The 20,585-nt window shown below is 32.8% G+C and overlaps 1 protein-coding gene across 1 annotated transcript in view; it reads left to right on the top strand.

Annotated features, from left to right (window-relative positions):
- The window catches only part of CSMD1 (CUB and Sushi multiple domains 1), a 2,598,423-nt gene that overhangs the window by 2,563,589 nt on the left and 14,249 nt on the right, over window positions 1–20,585 (top strand). The window contains exons 63-68 of the mRNA XM_072634370.1: window positions 995–1,106; window positions 4,334–4,513; window positions 5,795–5,839; window positions 11,183–11,344; window positions 14,087–14,199; window positions 15,206–15,293. Coding sequence (XP_072490471.1) covers window positions 995–1,106; window positions 4,334–4,513; window positions 5,795–5,839; window positions 11,183–11,344; window positions 14,087–14,199; window positions 15,206–15,293 — 700 coding nt within the window. The remainder of the gene's footprint in view (window positions 1–994; window positions 1,107–4,333; window positions 4,514–5,794; window positions 5,840–11,182; window positions 11,345–14,086; window positions 14,200–15,205; window positions 15,294–20,585) is intronic.

Genomic DNA, 20,585 nt, shown 5'->3' with positions numbered 1-20,585 from the left:
TTATAGCTAGAGGAGACTCCATAGGTAAAAAATAGCAGAACCAGGAATCATACCTAGGTACTATAAGTCCAAAGCCAGTACTCTTGACACTAAACTACTCTTTAAAGTCCAGCAAGAGTTTAATACCCGTCCCTGCATTTGAGCCACAAAACAGCCCTGTGAAGTTTATGGATTATTATCTCCATTATATACATAAAAGAACTAAAATCCAGAGATGCAAATAGATCTGCTCATGATTGTACAAATAGTAAGTAGTCTGATAGGGAGTTTTACTTAATCTTCTTTCATTACAAATCTCCTGATACAGTAGCATCAGTGTTACAACCTTATATCTTATCTTTCCTATTGATGTTGAGGCCTTCCTTATTACAAGATTGATAAGTATTTTTCATAAGTAATGAAATAGCCTAATGTATGCTTTACTTTCTCTCACATTGCTTATCTACTTATTCAAGGACTCGTATACTTGAGACACATAAACCCTACAAGGATTTATGAAAGCCCTTTAGGTACTTGAAGACAACTCTCATAACTCCATCCCCTCTGTCTACTCCAGACTAAATATCTTCAGGTCTTTCAACTGACCCTCTAATGACATGATCTTCAATCCCTTCCCCATTCTGATTTCATGCCTCTATATGCATTCCCGTTTATCAGAGTTAAAATGTGGCAGTCTGTAATATTTATAAAATGCCAGAGCAGTGACTCTGATAATGGTTTAAATATCAATGTAAAAATGTATACAATTGTCATTGGGTGTATATATATATATATATATATATATATATATATATATATATATATATATATATATATATATATATATATATATATGTGTGTGTGTGTGTGTGTGTGTGTGTATATACATATATATATATATATCATAGTACAAATTATATGTGACATCATATATAATATGTTATGGTTAATTAGCATTTAATTGTCTTTGTTAAATTCATTTTTTTCTCTGAGATTTTCTTTGGTTTTCTTTTAGGTTGGAAGCACTGTCTTTTTCCGATGCAGAAAGGGTTACCACATTCAGGGCTCCACAACACGCTCTTGCCTTGCTAATTTAACATGGAGTGGCATACAGACTGAATGCATTCGTAAGTATGATTTGTTTTCTTACAAAGCAGCCTTTTAACTTTAGTAGAAATGCAGGGACAATAAGTTGTATGTCTAGTGTAATAAAGTACGAATGTTGTATTTTTTCCTGGTAGGTCAAGGGATGGTATATTAAATTGCCTGTTTCCTATATAAGTATTTACTGTCTAAGGACAAGTAGAATATCTGCACATTGCTACTGTTTTGTATGTGTTTCTCTCATTGTTCGATTCGGCAAGTATCTATCAAATATCTACTTGTACAAGACACTGTGATAGGGATTCAGAATATGAGAATTTAAATACACGTGTGCACACAAACAAAATCTCTGTCTTAAGGAGTTTACAATTTAATGGAGAAAAGATATGTTTTAAAATACACTGTATGATAAAGTTAGAAAGTGATAGGGAAAAGAGATTGTTTAAAATGCCCTTAAAAATTTAAAGGAGAGTTCACTTTCAACTGAGAGCATTAATGAAAGACTTCATGGATAAAGTAGAAGAAAATTCACAGAATTTGAGATTTGAAATAGACCTCCTGCATCTATTCACTCCACCTCAAAAGGTTCCACATTATAATATACCTGAGAAGTGGTCATTCTCTGCCAGAAGACCTCCAATGGGAATGAAGAGAATGATTTATCAGCTTGGGATGCAGAGTTAGTGCATTTCTGGATGTAGGAGAAGGAAGAATAAAATCAAGAAATAGGCACATGAATGAAAGAGGAAGTAGACTGAAATAAATCTGTGAAAGAGTAAGATTACTTGGGTGTGATTGGAATGGGCTGGGGACAGAAGGGGACAGAGAGAGACAGACAGACAGAGACAGAGACAGACAGAGAGAGACAGAGACAGACAGACAGACAGACAGAGAGAGACAGAGAGCACAGACTTTTACATCCAAAGGTGTTTTGTTTAGTTGATTTAGTTTTGAGCTTTGAAGGCCAATTAGAGAGGGGAGAGCCTGAGAATAAATATACTAATTAAGGTACAGCTTTAAAATCCTATTATTCTGTACAATAGTCTAGTTGACAAGTAATGAGAGACTAAAATAGGTATGGTGGCAATATAAGGGAATGGCAAAGAACAAAAATGCTGTGGAGGTAGAGAATATTAACTAACTGGAAGTGGGTAATGAGGAAGAAAGAAAAGTTAAATTGAACTCCAAAGTTCAAGCCTAAATAAATTGGGATAAAAAATGATGTTATCATCAAGATATAAACAGAATTTAAAAGAAGACATCACAGGTTTAAAGACGGAAAGAATCTCAGAAACTATTGAATCTGTTTTCTTATTGTATAAGTGTGGAAACTGAGGTACAGACTTGCCTTAAGTCATACATGTATAGTAAATGGCAAAGCCAGGTCTTAAGTATAAGGTTACTTTCCACTGCCTAGTTTTCTCATGTTTTTCTATTCCTCATGTGTGCATAAAATGACAACAAAGAAGCCTTTAAAATTTCATTCGTATCTTTGATTTTGAAGTTTTATGGTTCTTCGCACAGTAACTCCAGGATCCCATTTACCTATGGCCACTTCAGCAAAGAATCAAGTAGTATGTGTGTGCATAAATAAACTCAAATGAATTTCTAAAAATAAAGTGGCATTTGACTATATTAAATATGAAAAATCCAGTTCAATAATTCTTTTTAAAAAATCTTCACCTCCTAATTGGGTCGATTTCAGAGGTGATCTCTGTTACGTTTGGCTGCCTAGTCAGTCTCTATAATTTACTCTGTTATTAGACATATGTCTCATTAAACATGAAACATGCAACCAACCATGACTTTTATGGCCAAGTAGTCTACGATTCATAGATTATAGAAATTATAAATACAGCTGTAAAAATACACACACAGCACCATTTCTTAGAGTGCCGTGAGACTCCTGTGCTGATTCTCCTCCACATCTCTCTTCTAATCTCTCCTCTTCATTTAGACAGGTTTTACTCTAGTTCAGACCAATTTTAGCAGCATCCTAACTGATCCCCGCTGCATCCAGCCTATACCTTCTCCATTCCATTCTCCATGTAATTTCTAAAATGCTATGATGATCTTTAAACATAAATGTGACGCTCCAAACCTCCAAAATATCCAATGCTGCCCTATTGCCTTTAATGTAAAATACAGAATCCTGAGTCTGATAGTTAAATTCCCCCACAATCTATCTCTTAACTACCTATACAGTACTATTTTGCATGACTCCCCTTCATACACTCTCCACTCTTGTCAAATTCTCTTGTTAATTGTTCCCTGTATTTCATCTGCCACCTTTGTACCTTTGTATAGGTAATCCATCCCCTATGCCTGGAATTTACTGTACCCCACTTTGGATTCAGATTGTCTCTATATTTATTCAAATCCCAGCTCCAAGTCCACCCTTTATATGAGGTCTTTCTTTATCCTCCCAGTCATTGTGATTCTTTGCCCCTTGAAAATTTATATTTACTTACTTGTGGACATGTTGAATACACCTGTTAAAATGTAAAGCTCCTTAAGGGCTAGGACTGTTTTCTTTTCAGTGCCTAAGACTGAATAAATCCTTAATAAGTGATCAATCATTTTACATCCAGGATCTTGCAGAATGACCTATGTAGACTAAGTGCTTGATAGATGTTTGTTAATTCATATCTAATTATGAATTCATTTGAAATGTTATGAATGACTAGAATGAAAATGAATAAATAAATCTTTCTAATGGGGCATATTACATATAGTATGTTATGGCAAATTCAAAATCATTGTATTTTTTGTCTTAAGTAATGTTCAAAGTTTCTAAATGTTTGAAATGTTGGTGGTCCTTTAACTAAAAATAAACAAACATAAGCCACAGCTAATGATTTTTTAATGCACCATTTCTTCAACTTTTTCCTGGATTTATTTCTAAATGGTTAGCAAAATTATCAGTTATATAAAAGCATTATTACTACTCTCTTCAGCCCAATGTGTGAATTATAACTTTAGTAATAATGTATATAATATAATGTATATAATAATAATGTATAAATTGATGTATTTGATGAGTACAAATTGAGTTCTTGCTGGTCATCATCTGCTTCTCAATTTTCTTTTTAGTTAAAAATGAATTTGCTATAGATTTTTGGTAAAAAAAAAAAAAAGTAATTCCAACTTCTGTATATGTCTTTAGAAAGTCTTCTTGAGAATTCATTGTCTATATGTTATAATATAATGCTTGCCTTAGTGCTTTCTAATAATATTGAACTTATTTCAGCTCATGCATGCAGACAGCCAGAGACACCAGCCCATGCGGATGTGAGAGCAATAGATCTTCCTACTTTTGGTTATACTTTAGTATATACCTGTCATCCTGGATTTTTTCTTGCGGGTGGATCTGAGCACCGGACATGTAAACCAGATATGAAATGGACAGGGAAATCACCTGTTTGTAAAAGTAAGTCATTGATCATGGAATGAGTAATTTTCTGAAGAAAAAAAAGACAACATGTAATTCAGAATAGCTTCCACATCTGTGGCAAAATCAAACAACACCAGGGAATCTGTAATTATATATTAATAACTTAAAAAGGGGAAATATACATGTGTTAATATTTACTGATTTAATAAAATAAGGGCATGGGTTACATATATGTGTTAGTCTTATAATTTACTCTATTTCAAATAAAAAAAGAAGGATATCTTGTTGAAGAGTCATTATACCAGGTAAATTATATATATATGTTTAAGGAAAGCATTTATTTTTCTAAGTGAAAATGAGCTAAATTTACCAAGGGCCTGAGCATATATTAAAGGAAACTTTGTAAGTATTGATATTGTAAGAGCTCTCAGGCTGTTTCAATGGGAGACAATCAGAGTACCCTTGACATGATTTTTGCTATTTTAAATCACAAAAGCAATTATTATGAAAATTATTAATTATCAATAAAACTTTGTCTTCCTAAACTAGGAAAAAAACCAGTTCTGAGTCAAATCTCAATGACAACATTAGTTGTCATTGGGTTTTCATTTAAATTCTAGGCTGAATGTGTACTGAATACTGAACCATATAAGTAAATATTTTAGAATGAAATTAAATTCATGGCTTTATGTTGAGATTCTTGGGGCCTGTTACCAATGCCCAGGAAAGGAATTGTCCAAAAGTCTTGTGTTGCTTTTACCTTTCTCCCCTAAGAATAAAAAATAGGACACCGAAAAAGAAAAACATGACACATTTTAATAGCAAACAATAAAAGGCAGATTTTAAATTAAGCTAACTTGAGAGTCCACACTAAATGTTAAAGGACAAAAGTCAGTTTCTTAATCATTCATGTGTAAATTCATTTTTATGTCTTTTTTGTGCCATTTTTTTCAAAATGAATTTCATATTCTAAATTTGATTTAATCTCAACTTTTCATTTGGGGCACACATTTTTGGTAAAGTGTCTGATGTAAGCCACCCTCATTACAAGGCTCTCTGTTGTAGCACTTTCACGTGAATAGAAACACTATTCTTTGGACCAGAGTTTATTTATTTCCTTTGAATTCACCTCTTTTTCCTTGCCCTGCTCAAAAAAGTGAAATTCTGTGTTTAAGCAAATAACATGTTTGAGATTTTAATTATTTCATAAATTTATCCAATCTGGAGAAAGGACACTTGCTTCACCTGAGCATTATTTCAACAATATTCAAAAATACGTATGTTCTTGAAAGTGATAACTTGTCTTTTTACTTGTAGGTAAAGGAGTGAGAGAAGTTAATGAAACAGTTACTAAAACTCCAGGTTTGTATACCAGAACAGTTTTAGACATAAATAAATTTAAGTGATTTGTTCTCTACTAATACATATATACACATAATGACAATATTTTGAACATATAAATTTCTGATTCCATTGCTCCACTGAGAGGATTAAATAAACCACTAATATAAAACAAGCTTACTTTGTGATTTTTATTCCCAGAATGGCAATGTACTTATCTAATTATTTGCCTAAAAACCAAATATTTCGATATTGCAAAATGTTGTTTCATTCAAGGAGGTCTTAGGCATTTTGTAGACAGAAGTGGAAATAATGCCTCTGTGAGGCAAGGTGTTATAATGGAGAGCCTTATAAGGAGGATTGCACCTCATTTTTACATATATCAGAATTCAAAGACTCATCTTTAAGTCAACTTTACATCATCAAAGTAAACTGGAAAGCTGAACCTATAAGAATGGAGAAGAGGCACTGTCAGTGGGACTATTTTACATTCCCTAGTGTTTCTTTACTTACTTCTGTGTAATTAAGGTATTACTCTCTTCAGAAATGTCTATTCAGAGCTTGCTTATGCTGGCAGCAAATTAGAAAGATAGTCTCTGACCTCCAAAGCAAAGTTGTTTGTTTGAATCTTCTAGATATTTGTGGCTACCTTAAGAGTCTTTAATTATGTGACTTCACTGAGAACTGACGGTAATACAATTCCTATGAAAAACACACATACATACAATATAATTCTACTATTTGAAAAAAAATGCCAGTAGTAACATCTCCTTTCAGTGCCTCTGATATGAAGTGATAATTAGTACAGCCCTAAACAGATATGCAATGGGATGAGACTCATACAGAATAATACCATTCCATTTTGCCTAGGATCACTCGAAAAGCCATAAGATGCATAGGACAACAGAAAAATTAGTTCAGCTTGCAGTGTCTTGTTGGTCTTTAGAAAGCCAAACATGACAAAAAAATTTTTTCCAGCATAATTTCACTTTGCCTATGTGGTGTCCCTATAAAATTAGTATTAAACACTGTTGCAAGATAGCCAATAAGAGACTGCAGTATAAAAACAAATTTATGATTTAACAGATGCTTAAATGAATTCTAATCATGAAAGATGATTATTTTATTCTCTTAAAATGTCATTTTTAGGGAAACTTTCTTCTTGTTCGTTTTTACTTACCTCAAGTTTCTTGCTCTTCAAAATTGAAAGAGTTGGGCCAGACGATTCTATAGTCCCTCACAGCTCTGACATCTGATGAAAGATGCCTTTCAGTTCTGACATCTGATGATTACTTGTTTCTGTTATTTTAGTGACTCTACGTTGCTGCTAATTAGGAGAAAATATTCTAGCTAACGACCATCAATAGTCAACATATCCTGAGCCTGTATATATTGTTTAGTGTTATGATCTTCTTGGGTAATAATTACAATATTTTTTTTTAGTTGAAAGTCTTATGTATAGTATGTGCTTAATAAATGTTTCTTAGATGAATAAGTAAATGACTAATTTAAACATCTAGTAAAAGCCTAGTGATATTACAAACTATGCTTTGGTTGAATCATTATGACCCAAGATTGATTGTAAATTTTGTTTTGTTTTGTTTTATAAATAATCTAGATATAGTAAGAATTTCAGGGAAGATAGGTAAATAGTCCATTAGTCTGAAAACTGAGCCATGAGCAGAGGTGCAAACCATTCATTTGAAATTCATTGATGGTCATTAGTTGTTTTATATCCATATATATGGAATCGCAGAAATTGATTTGTTTGTTATAACTTAGGTAAAGGGCATGTTAAATGAAAATATCATAGTTTATCTTCTCTAATTAATGAATAAGTTACATTCTGAGACATTAAAGCAATGAACAACTTGCTGTTGTCAAGCTTACCTTACAAAAACCCTTAGAATTTCTCCTCTATTATAGGTTTTTTGAAAATAAATTACTCTCTCTATATATATGTCCCTAAGTAGCAATAGGAAAGTATTCCTAATATGATTATAGATATTTTTTTTAAAAAAGTAAAACTCGAGATAGTATCATGGAATCTCAGAATTGAAAGGGTGTTTAGATATATTCTTGTGCAACCCATACATGAAGAAAAATCCCCTCTACAATATGTCTGTATGTGGTCTTCCCAGGCTCAGTTTGAAGATATCTGTCTGAAATGAAGTTATTGCCTTGAAATCTAATCTATTCCCCTTTGAGGAAGCTATCACTGTTAGGAAATCATTTCATTATGTCATGCTGAAATTTGACTTTCTATAACTTCCAAATATGGTCCTTAATTATGCCCTTTGGAAGCATGTAAAACAATTCTAACTCTTCATTCACATGACAGCCCTTCAAATACTTAAGGCAGATATCATGTCATCCTAAAGTCTTTTCTTCTGCAGACTAATCATCTCTAATTAATATAGCTGATTCTTGTATGTCATGGTTTCCAGTCCCCTATCCATATTTAGCTTATCCCTCCATATGTGCCACAGTTTGTAAATGTCAATCAATCAATCAATCAACATTTATTAAGTAACTACTAGCATTTATTCTCATCATAATTTGGGTTTCTTAAAATTGTTTCAAATAACAATATCAAATGCAACATGTCACATATGCTGACAGTTGGTAAATGAATGTAAAATATGAACTATTACATTTCACTCCCTAGGACATATGCTAGGTGCAGGGAATCTTTTTTCATATATCACCAATTAAATTGCCATGTTACAATGATGATAGCAATTAAACTTAGAGCTCACTAAAATTCCAAGCTCTTTTAATAAACTGTTATAGATAGCCTTGTTTCTGCTTGTTGTACATGTATAATTAACATTTTGAACTAATTTGTAGGATTTTAATATCTATTAAATTTCACCTGTGTTACACCCCACCAATCTAGACTATTGAGATCTTTCAGGATCCTGAATCTGTCATCCACTTCATTAGCCATTCTTTCCAGTTTTGTTATCTCCAGAAGCTTGCCCATAGCCAAGTCATTGATACAAAATTTTAAACAGCACAGGGCTAAGAAGAACTCTCTTGCACTGCTGGAGACTTTCCTTCAGGTTGAAATTGGATTATTAATTGCTTCTCTTTCGATCTTATTCAATTACTTCCAAGTCCACTTAATTATGCTATTAACTGTGGACAGCATGAAGTAGTTAGTAGAGTTGTCCTTAAAGCTAATAAGACCCAAGTTGAAGTACTACCTCTGAAATATACTGGTTATTTGACCCTGGGCAAGTTTCTTAATGTCTCTGAATTTTAGACAACCCTCTAAGAAAGAAAATTGCAGAGAAATGTTAGCTTAATATAACTGGAGAGTGCTTCTCTTACCTAATGAAATCCCAAGTTCAAACCCTGTTTCCCATGAGCTAGCCTTTATTTCTTTATCATATCTACAAAAATGTCATAACAGATTACCATTTACCTTTTTAAAATCTAAGTATAATATATTAGTGGCATTGCCCTAATTGCATTAGATCATTCTAATAACCCAATAACAAAAGGAAATGAGGTTAGTCTGAAATAATTTGTTCTAATGAGCCTATCCACTATCTTATCTACTCTTACTGATTACTATTTCCCTTTCTAAGTGTTTGCACACCTTCCCTTTAATAATGTATTTTCAAATTTTTTCAGAAATCTAAGTCAAGCACAGCAACCTATAGTTTGAGATCTCTACCACCTTTTCCTTCTTGAAAATAAGATAACTCTTGTGTCTCTTGGCACCTTTATTTTTTACAGTTTTTCAATAAACGAAGGTGGCATTCATAGCCAAGAGTCCTTGTAAGGCCTTAGAATATACATAATTAGCTCAGAGTTCATCACTTGAACTCATTAAGGATAGCAATAATTTCTATTATCTTGGGTTTCTTTTACCTCAGCTATTTTGATTCTATCCTTCTCACTCTAAAGATCTTTCTTCTTGGTAGAAAAAAAAGAAATGTCATTAGTGTAGCATAATTTTGCCTTCTCATGGTCCTATGTCCTCAAGAAACAGCCCTAACTCTTAGTAAATTTTCTCATTGCCCCCAAGACAGCTTAAAAATACTTTTTTTTTCTTTTTTTTTTTTTTACTAACCTTGGCCTTAGTGTTGACACTTTTGATGTTCTTATAGAAAAGTGTCTTTTGCAAGGGAAAAAAATCTAGGGCAAAAGAGACCACTAACATTTCTCCCTCCCTCAAGTATTCATTTTAAACCAAATAAAGCTTACAAACCTCAAGTTCAAGTTCAAGTTGTAAAGAACATCAGGTATCTTATATTCCAGTCTCATTCCCATCAGAAGAATTCCGTTTTCAACATTCCTGAGAAATGATGAGTAAGAGCTAATTTTTTGATCCTAAGATATATCCAAACCATAAATTCATGGTAGAATTGTAATAAACGTCTATTATAGGTTTCATATATCAGTTTTCTGTATTATTGAGAGAGGTAAAAGTCAATGAGTTTTAGCACTAGTTAAAACTTTGGAAACACTGAGATAGCTTCTTTGGCATGCAGATGTGTCAAATGTAAAGTCAGCAGGTGACAACTTTTAAAAGTGAAAATTCACATATATGGCATTTATGTTAAAAGCATTTTCCTTCAAGTGAAAGCAGCAATCACTTTCATCTGCAAATGCCTTATATTCTTTTCTTTGATTCAGTAGCAACATTTTTTCATAATTCCTACAATTGTGCAACGTGGAACCACTCTGATTTGTTGATTAAGAATCCCTGCTATTTGGTGAATTTAGAACTCTATTGGCTAAATAGAAATTTTCATACCCACTAAAAAACTCCATACCTGAAAATCTAGGCCGTTATTCTTATGCATATATCCAGGAAATTCGTTTTAATAAATAATTTCAAACTTTATATACATTCTGTTTTTAGATTTGTTAGCCACTTAACATAATTCAGAAGAAAAAAAAATGGTCCAGATCAGCCCTTTAGAAGAAATTATTTTAAACATGATTTCCTCCTTTTAAAAGTCTTCTTTACATCAATATTCAGATTGTTTTAACTGAAGAAAGTCATATTCAATGCCTACCAATCTAAAAATTAAATCTAATGGTTTTTTACAAGACCATGACATCTTATTTGAAGTTCTATCCCATTATATTAATTTGCAGATGCAATGGTGGGAGGTCCAGAAATAAGCTAAATTGGTGTTGGTGTTGGTGTTGGTGTTGTCATGCTTGTCGTCGTCGCTGTTGTCATCATCATAATCATCGTCTGTCTTTGAGCCCTCATGGTGAATGAATGGCATTCTTTGTGGCATCTAGGTTCAGGAGCTCTAATATAGGAAGCAGAGAAATAAATGACTGATGTTAGTTTGTGATATCCTCTCAAATATATCTCCTTACTTTCTCTCTCAGTTCCTTCCGATGTATTTTTCATCAACTCAGTGTGGAAAGGCTATTATGAGTATTTAGGGAAAAGACACCCTGCAACTTTAACTGTGGACTGGTTCAATGCAACAAGTAGCAAAGTAAATGCTACCTTTATTGAAGGATCTAATGTGGAGCTAAAACTTTCAGGTAAGTTCTACACTAATATCATGGGTATTCTGAAAGTATTCTGTTCTAATACAAAGCAGGTATTTAAATTAATCCCCATTTTCCTATAAACTCCATTCTATTCCCTCCTTGTATCTTTCTGCCACCAAGCTTCATGTTGATTTCACAAATCTCTCCTATTCTACATCATTTTGTTCCTCGTCACAGCTACCATTCCCTCTGAGATTCTCTGAACCAAACATACACAATTTCTCATTTATTCATTCAGCACTCTTCCCTGTGTTTAGACTTGATTTCTCCAGAAGGACTTTCACACTGTAGAGTGGACAGACAGTTTTTCTTTAATGTAATGGATCAGTGGTCTTGAGTGAGACCTTGAAAATCCAACTCTTAATCTCAGTTTCTACAAACTAAAAAAAAAAGATGAGAATTGATGATTCACCATTGAATAAATAGGTAGTCCAGTTTGACCTTGGGAATCTGAGAAGAGATCTGGGTTCTATCTCACATTCTGCCCGATTATACTATATCTATACTAGAACATATAGGAAATGTGTGATTGTACAGACCAATAAGGGGGTAATTAGGTTCTATAATGGATAAAGCGTACTACCAGAACTGGAGTCAGGAAGACTCGTCTTCCTGAGTTCCAATCTGACCTTAGACACTTACTGGCTGTGTAACCTTGAGCAAGTCACTTAACCCTGTGTACTCATATGTAAAATGAGTCGGAGAAAGAAAAGGTAAGCCAATGTAGTATCTTTGCCAAGAAAACCCTAAATGAAGTCAGACATGACTGAAAAACAACCACATTCAAGTAAATGTATAATACATGCGTATTGTTCTAAATAGATCTCTTTCACCAGTTCCAGAGTTCTTAGGGAAGTATGGGGTTATAAATTAAGACTTAGCTACACCCAGAATACCTGTTCTGACTCAGAAATTACTACAACTAAGTACTAATCAGAGAGATAATTCCTGGTAATTTTAGCTTTTGGTTTCACCCATAGAATGCTAAAAAAAAGAATAAGGTTCATATCTCAGAATTCATGTGGAATCAGGAAGTGACCTGAAGTACTGACTCTCCAACTAAGGAGAAATAAATTATTGACCTATTAACCCTGGAAGTTTCAAGGACTATATCCTGGGGAGCACTTGATAGCTTAGTGTGAAAACAACTACATTTGCTCTTTCTAGAATAAAACAAAGTGATTCTTTTCAAAATACCTTGAATGAGATTCATCAGGCCCTCAGTCCTTTTTTAAGTGAAACCAAATGGGTAAGCCTTTGTATCAGATCCATGAACACTCAATATTTAAATTCTGGTCAATTCTCAAATATGAACAGAATACCTTTTGACTTCAGTCTCATAGGATATGATATCACAAATTCGTCCTCTCAAAGGTATTTCTGATGAGAGTTTTAAAGAATTGTTCCTTCAATTGAATTTCAAGCAACAGTCTTGGTAAATTTCATCATACATGTTAAAAATCATGTCTCATCATTAGAATATTAAGTTAATAAGCCCTCCTAATACTCATATTTCCCATGTAATTATATGATCCTTAACCAAATTCCTTCTCCCTCCTTTTTACAGAAATTGGGAATCATGAACCATGTAAAATGAATTGATTCTTAGTTCAGTATTCCAGCTTATGATTGGTACATTTTTCTATGTATAGTAGAATAAATATGTAATTTAAGAAAACACTTTTGTATTTTTCTTTTGAACTAGAGGTGAAAGATGCTAAGATTTAGGAAAATATTTTGTAGATGTTTAGAAAAGATTAGACTTCAGTAAAGGATTGTGGAGGTTTTTTTAAGTGCTATAACTGGTAAAATAAATAGAACTAACATTTTCTCAGATCCTTCATTCACATAGCAAATTGTTGTTTAGAAGCCTACTGTATAGATATCACTTATTATTATCACATTACCACATCATATTATCATATTATTCACTGTGGGGATCAGAGGGTATATAGTGGAGATACTATATGGTTTCTATTTTTCTTGGAAACCACAATTCTAATGGCACTATAAGAATTAAACCTAGGCCAGTGCAGATTTTTTCAAAAGTTTTGGTGCAGTTTTAAGCATATGAATATATGCAATATGTATGCATATATTCATAAAGTATATGAATATATGCAATTATAATTGAACTATTGAAGTGTAAAACTATACTAAGACTTCTGGAACCTTATATGATATACAATTTATGACGAAGTTATTAAAAGTACATAGCAAAATACTATTTGAGATCTGGAAGAAATGAGAAGGAAGTAGCTTTTTTTCCCCAATAAAATAATTACAGAAGGTGTCTGGAGGAGGTTGCATTTAAGTTGGTTTTGAAGGATAAATAGAATTTAAACAAATAATGAAAGTTGAGCACTTTGAGAGGTGATAGAAATTTAAAAAAAAATAATCCTTTTCTTGATTCTAAAGCATTAATCTTCACAGTTCTAGCTTCTCCATTCATTGCTTCCAAAGAGAACCTTAGTATTTACCTAGAAAATGGCAGTTTCTAAGGAACTTTTATGTTTCATTGAAATCACTGAAGCATAGTGGATATCCTTCCTGTTTTTGCATGACAAGATCCAGAAATATTCAATTTTGCATATTCAGGAGCTTGTCTAAAATGAAAGTTAACCCCTCAAAACTCAATGTTTATCAATCAGAATCTCTCTAAAGAGAGAACAGTTAGCCAAATAACTTTGGAGAGAAGTTATTCTTACAGATTCTCCCTAATGTCATTTGTAGGTGTTTATAAGAAGGAGGAAGCTCATTTACTTCTGAAAGTTTTCCAGATTAAAGGACCAGTGGAAATTTTTGTAAGCAAGTTCGAAAATGACAATTGGGGACTAGATGGTTATGTAAGTATTCTGTATAAGAGTTCTACAAAGCATATTCTGCTCTAAGCAGATAGCTTCTTGGTCAAAGCTAACCACTTTTCTTTCAAAGTAGGATTGAAATAACAGTCATACATCCCTCTACCACTTGACCAAGGTGGGATGCTCAGGAGTATGGAACATTGCATGTGATGTCAGATATTCTAAATATTTGTTCAGTTTTCTCTTTCTTTTTCTTTAAAAGGCTATTTGTCATAAGAAAAGAAGGGATGAAATACAGAGGAAAATCCATATGATATAAAAGCAAAAGATATCAATAAAAATTCATCAATAAATAAATAACAATCATGATTTAGAGATAGTTGAATATCTCTACATTGAGTTGAAATACTTTTTCCTCCGATAATGATAAGCTATTTCTTTGTCAAGTGACACTTTTAAGTTCTTGGCAACAAAGAAGAGCATGGGAGGGAACATAATGTGCCTTATACACTCTACCATGCTAGCATTTACTATAAGCTTTCCCTCAGGCTGCATGATCTACACCTGAGATTCTCATAACTCTTAGATGAAGAAAATGATTAGTGGGGCTTACTTAGAGCCAAAGTTCTAAGTCAGCTCAAAATCTCAGGACATAGGTACAACCACAATGGTTATGTATGTATAACCCATGCTACACCGATTCCCAAATAAAGTTAACATATTTTGAATGTTTTGTTCATTAATATTGTCTGTTGTTGTCTGACACTCTGAAAAACTGAGGTTGAATGATAACATATTCATAGCTTTGAGACTTAAAAAATTCTGTATGTATTTAAGCAAAAAAATTCAGGTATTTATAGTCATTTGTTTGTTATCATCTTTGTGTTAGTTACTATTTTATACATGCATACAAATACTAAAAATAGTAGCATGTAAGTTAATGGATATGCCTCAAAATCTGAAAACTGGGAATAGTGATGGGTGTTTCTTGACAACTAATGATTGCTAATATTCATTTTTTTTACACCATCTTCTTCACATATGTTAGGTATCATCAGGGCTTGAAAGAGGGGGATTTACCTTCCAAGGTGATATACATGGGAAAGACTTTGGAAAATTCAAGCTAGAAAGACAAGGTAAGATTATGCTTCTAAAACTAGTTGTATGAAGTATTTTTTGGCTCTTTAGCTCAATGATATACATTGATAAGACCACATACATACATAATAATACCACATACATAAAAAGACCACAATCCAAATGAAGAATGTATATTTTTATTAAGAGTGAAGACATAGTTTCAATGAAGGCATATATTTCTTGTTAACTAAAAAAATACATATCACACACTGTGTAAATTAATACAAGACTACCACCATATGGCTTTCTAGAACTAATTATTCAATAATTGAACATTTGTTAAATACTGCATGCTAAATTCTGTGCTCAGTGCTGGGGGCAATATAAAATTTATGTAAGAGACAATGCAGTGAATCTTGCAGTATGGTTGAGAGATAAGAAATAATTCCAGATATCTTATAATACTCTATTTTACATATACATAGTAGAGTGGTGCAAAGGAAAGTGGAATCTAAATCCTAAACCTATTACCAAGAATGAAAACAGACAAACAAACAAAAAGCATTCTGGAAAAATTGACATTGAGATAGTCTTTAAAAGATTCTGTCAGAATTCAAAAGAAAAATTGTACAAGGGGGCATATTGCTGGCAGGGGGAATAATGTGAGTATAGTTAAAGAGGCAGGAATGTTGCAAAGGGGCTAAATTGTATTACAACTTAACTATCGCATAGAAGTCACATGGGAAGTAATATGAATATCAGGAAGGTCAGGGTTATGATTGATTGTGGACAGCCTGGAAAGCCAGGCAAAATTTTATTCACTGAGGAAATGGGAGCCACTGAATATTTTTGGGCTTTTTTGTTTTGTTTTATTTTGTTTTGTTGGTTGACCTGATCAGATGGTTAGATGAGGAAGCTTAATATAACTGTAATATTAGGGATGGAGTAAAGTGAGGAAAGACTACAGTCATTTGGAGGCAAAATAGATTAAGGAAGTGATGATGAAGGCCTAGAATACAATATAAATAGAGAGAAGGGGACAAAAGTAAAAAAAAAACTTCCTATAAATAGAATTTATAAGGACCAGTAACTAATTGGTTAAAGAAGAGAGGGGAAGGAGTCAAATCCAATAAAATTTGAAATATTAGTTAATATTACAAGAGAAAATACAAAGACAGAGGGATGAGCAGGAAAGATAAGAAGTTTGAGGCAGGACATCAAGGTGGAGATATTCTGTAAGGGATTGGAAAGGTAGTCCTGATATTACGGAAAGAGGCCAAGGTTAACGATAAAGATTTATGAATTATTTGTAGAGTGATGGTGAGTAAAGCCATAAACCAAGTGGGATTTCAGGAGAGAGACTAGAGAGAAAAGGGAAGAAGTCATAATTTTGGGGAACAATTACCTGAAAGAATCTAGAAGTGGATGAAGAACCAATGAAGACAGAGGAATGTGTCATGTCTTTAAAGCCAGATATAAACATTGTCAAAAGTGGGATACAGGTAGGGAAGGCTGAGGACTTTAAAAAGACTTTTGTGACTAAGAGGTCATTATTGCCCTTTAAGAGAGTCATTTCTGTAGAAGCTTAGGGACAGAAGCTATTTTGCAAGGAATTAATAAGATTAATAAGAATCAATAGGAGTAATAAGACTAATGGTAGAGACATATAGAAAGCTTTTTCAAGAATCATGGCAATGAAAAGGAAGATAAAGAAAAGATGGTAATTAGATGGATCAATTTTGTGTTCGTAGAGATTCTAGTAAAATGATCAAAGGTAAACTGTAAGGTATACAATGTAATATTCAAGTGAAAAGAATTGTTCATGAATGACTTTAAAAGATTTTTTTTCTATAAAAGGACAGAGTGGTTTGTCATTTCCTTCTCCAGCTCTAGCCATAGCACCACCTAGCTACCAATTCTTCATTGGTAATATGTTAAGGACCACTTGGGCCTATTATGGTCCTCTCTGTTGCCATTTGAGCAACTCTCAAATTTAATTCTTCAAATGCAATGACATCCCATGACTCATGACACCACTAGAAGTTTTTTTTTTTTAAATAAACTTTAGTTTCCTTGAATTTGGGGTCATTAAAAGCATTGTTCAGTTTCCCAAATTTAGTCTAGCCTACTCTATAGTTCTCATTCAATTCTGGACTCAAATTGTTGTCCATACAGTGTCTATATATATATATATATATATATATATATATATATATATACACACACACACACACACACATACATACATATATATGTATATGTATATAAATATAAGTGTATATGTAATGTGTGTATATATGCACACATATTCATGCATATTTGTGTGTGTATATAGTGTATAAAAATAATGCACATACTGATGGACCTATGGGCTATCCAGCCATCTACATATTCAAATTTTTATAACAGGTATTCTTCATCCACTTAGTCTTTCTTATGTGGATAATAAGACCAAACTGTTTTGGAAAATTATGAATCTCACTAAGAAGACTGATACTCTGAACCTTAATGCAATCAACATAATGTCATCCATAGACAGGAAATCTGGAGAATTTTACCATCCATTGGATCCTTAGATTTAATCTTTACATTACCATGGCAAACATCTTTGGCAAGCATATACTTTTTTAATGCCTTAATATTTATTAGAGATCTGTCAGAGTTATCACTGCAGTTAATTTCTTTCAGGGAAGCCTGTATGATTTTAAAAATATATGTCAGAGATGCCTTGTTAAAAGAGTACTTTTAAAGCATCATTTTGCTCTTCCTAATCAAATTTTTTATAGCCAACTAAGAATAAGTACAGTACTATCTATACCTTTCAATCAATTATATTGCTGAAAAGAAGTGTATGTGCTATGCATCATTATTTTAAAGTCTAATACCTTTCTAAAACTTTCATCAAAATACCCTCAATGCATATATAGATTCATCTGATAAAGAAAGAGTGTGGTAGGAAGAATAGAAATTTAGACTCAGAGAAAAGAAGATCTTCATTACAATCTTGCCTCTGACACTTACAAACCATGTGACCATGGGCAATTGGAGATATGGCAATGGCAATGCCCAGTGGGGATAATGATAATAATAATAACATGACATACCGATCTCATAGAGTTGTGATTCTCAGAGACTCTATTGACAGTGATATTGTTACTTCCATGTAACCATATGCATCTAATCATTTATTCATGTATTCATTCATCTGATAAAAATTTAAGTGCTGGCTATGTGCAATATAATAGAGGTACTAAACTTGTGGCCTTACAGCCTGCATAATTCACAAGTAGGAAATCAGATTAAAATGTAATTAAGAAATGTTTAGCAAAATAAATAAAAATACAACAAAGATAATGTCAATTTGTGGTTTTCTAAGTCTGTATGTGACCTGTAGGGAGCTATTTCTGTTTGAATTTGACACAGCTGCTATACATTGTGTATGTGATGAGCCAAGTTGTGCTAAGTTTTAAAAATGTCTATTTATTTCACTAAGGGAAGATCTAATTTCATGTCATTTCAACATTATTGTGTGCTGGACACTGAGGTGGATATAAAAATGAGTGAAACAAGGTCATGGTTGAAATTTGAGGTGGATCATTAGATCCTCAGGCTCTATCAAAGCAAATGATATTGATTACTGATTATATTCATACTCACATTCATATTCATACTTCATATTCATTAAGATTTGCAAAATATTTTACATATATTATCTCATTTCAATGAGTATCATATGAAAATATTAATTCCTAACAAAAATAGCATATTCAGATATTATTTCAAGATTTACAAAGTATTATCTTTATAAATTATTTATATTCATAGTGGAAATAATGTTCCTTGATGGCAGAAATCATTTCATTTTTTTCCTTATATATCCATTGCCTATAGTTCTTATAAGATTGGATACTGCCTGAAGACTTCAGAATTAAATCAGATTACTTTGTAGCCATTTAATGGAAATCAGACACCTTGGGGATTTTGTCCTCTTAATTTCCATATGGTTTAATCTAGGAATTTATTTCAAAAGCACATCTCATTGTAAAGGATATTTTTTAAACTATATGTATTTTTATTTCAGTAAATATTTTCCAGTTACCCCTCCCTTGTCTTTGAGAAAGCAATTTGATATAAATTAAAATGTAAAGTCATACAAAATATATTTCCATATTAGCCATGTTGCAAATAAAAAGACAAAACTAAAACAAGAAAAATAAATATAATAAAGTATGCTTCAGTTTGCATTTAGAGTTAATAAATTCTCTCTCTGAGGTTGAAAGCGTTTTTTACCATTGATCCTTTGGAATTTTCTTAGATCATTGTCTTGATCAGAGTAGCTTATTCTTTCATAGTTGATCATTCTTAAAGTATTGTTGTTATTATATGCAATGTTCTCCTGGTTCTGCACACTTCACTTCGTATGAGTTCATATACATCTTTCTGGGTTTTTCTGAAACCATCCTGCTCATCATTTTCTACAGAACAATTGTATTCTATCAAAATCATATACATGCTCAGTGTGAGGGCAAGCAAAGTAGGATCTTTTTGCTGTTCTTATTTATACCAAGAAGTATAATGTTTCTGAATAATGTGATTAAGGAGGATCTTTCCCACCTGTTGTTGAGCCTGCACATTGAGGGAAGCTTGATTAAGGGAGATGTTTTCGAGGAGGGTCCCAAGTACCTTTTGTTTTTTCTATTGAGGCACTGGGTCAGAGGGTCATGCCTTCTGGGTCTGAAAAGTGTATAAATACTCTAATGGGGAGGTTTTACTTTGGGGCTTAGTTTTTGGAAAAAGATTTGAGTGCCAGATGAGAGTCTGGGAAGCCGCTAAGCAGTAACCTGACTTTGAAAACCCACACATTCCCTATCTGGTAAAGATATATGTTTGTTAATGGTCAGGCAGGTTGGAAGCACTGTCTCTTGATTTTTGATTTCTCTGAAAATTCGATTTTGATTTTCTCTGATACCTGTTCTTGATTAAAGTGACTATTACCCCTCAAAAGTTGCCTTTCCTTTTAGAGAAATATATCAAAGAACCTGTGATAGCAGGCTCCCCTGTGTATATTGGGGTGCTTACTGATACACTCAGCCACTCCCCATTAATTGATGGGTGTGCACTCGAATTTCAATTCTTTGCTGTTGCAAAAAGAGCTGCTATAAATATTTTATATAAATTGTTCCTTTTACTTGTTAGGATAATTTAATAAATAATATCTTTCTATTTTATTAGATTAAGAAGCAAGAGTATAGCACAAATAAAATTGGATCTCTCATTGTAAGAGGTGCCATTTTTAAAACTTAACATTTAACTGAGCCACATGAAACATTCATCTATTCATTCACCTA

This window comes from Notamacropus eugenii, chromosome 1 (assembly GCF_028372415.1).
Source record: "Notamacropus eugenii isolate mMacEug1 chromosome 1, mMacEug1.pri_v2, whole genome shotgun sequence".
Lineage (NCBI taxonomy): Eukaryota > Metazoa > Chordata > Mammalia > Diprotodontia > Macropodidae > Notamacropus > Notamacropus eugenii.
This window is presented reverse-complemented; position numbering and strand designations above follow the sequence as displayed.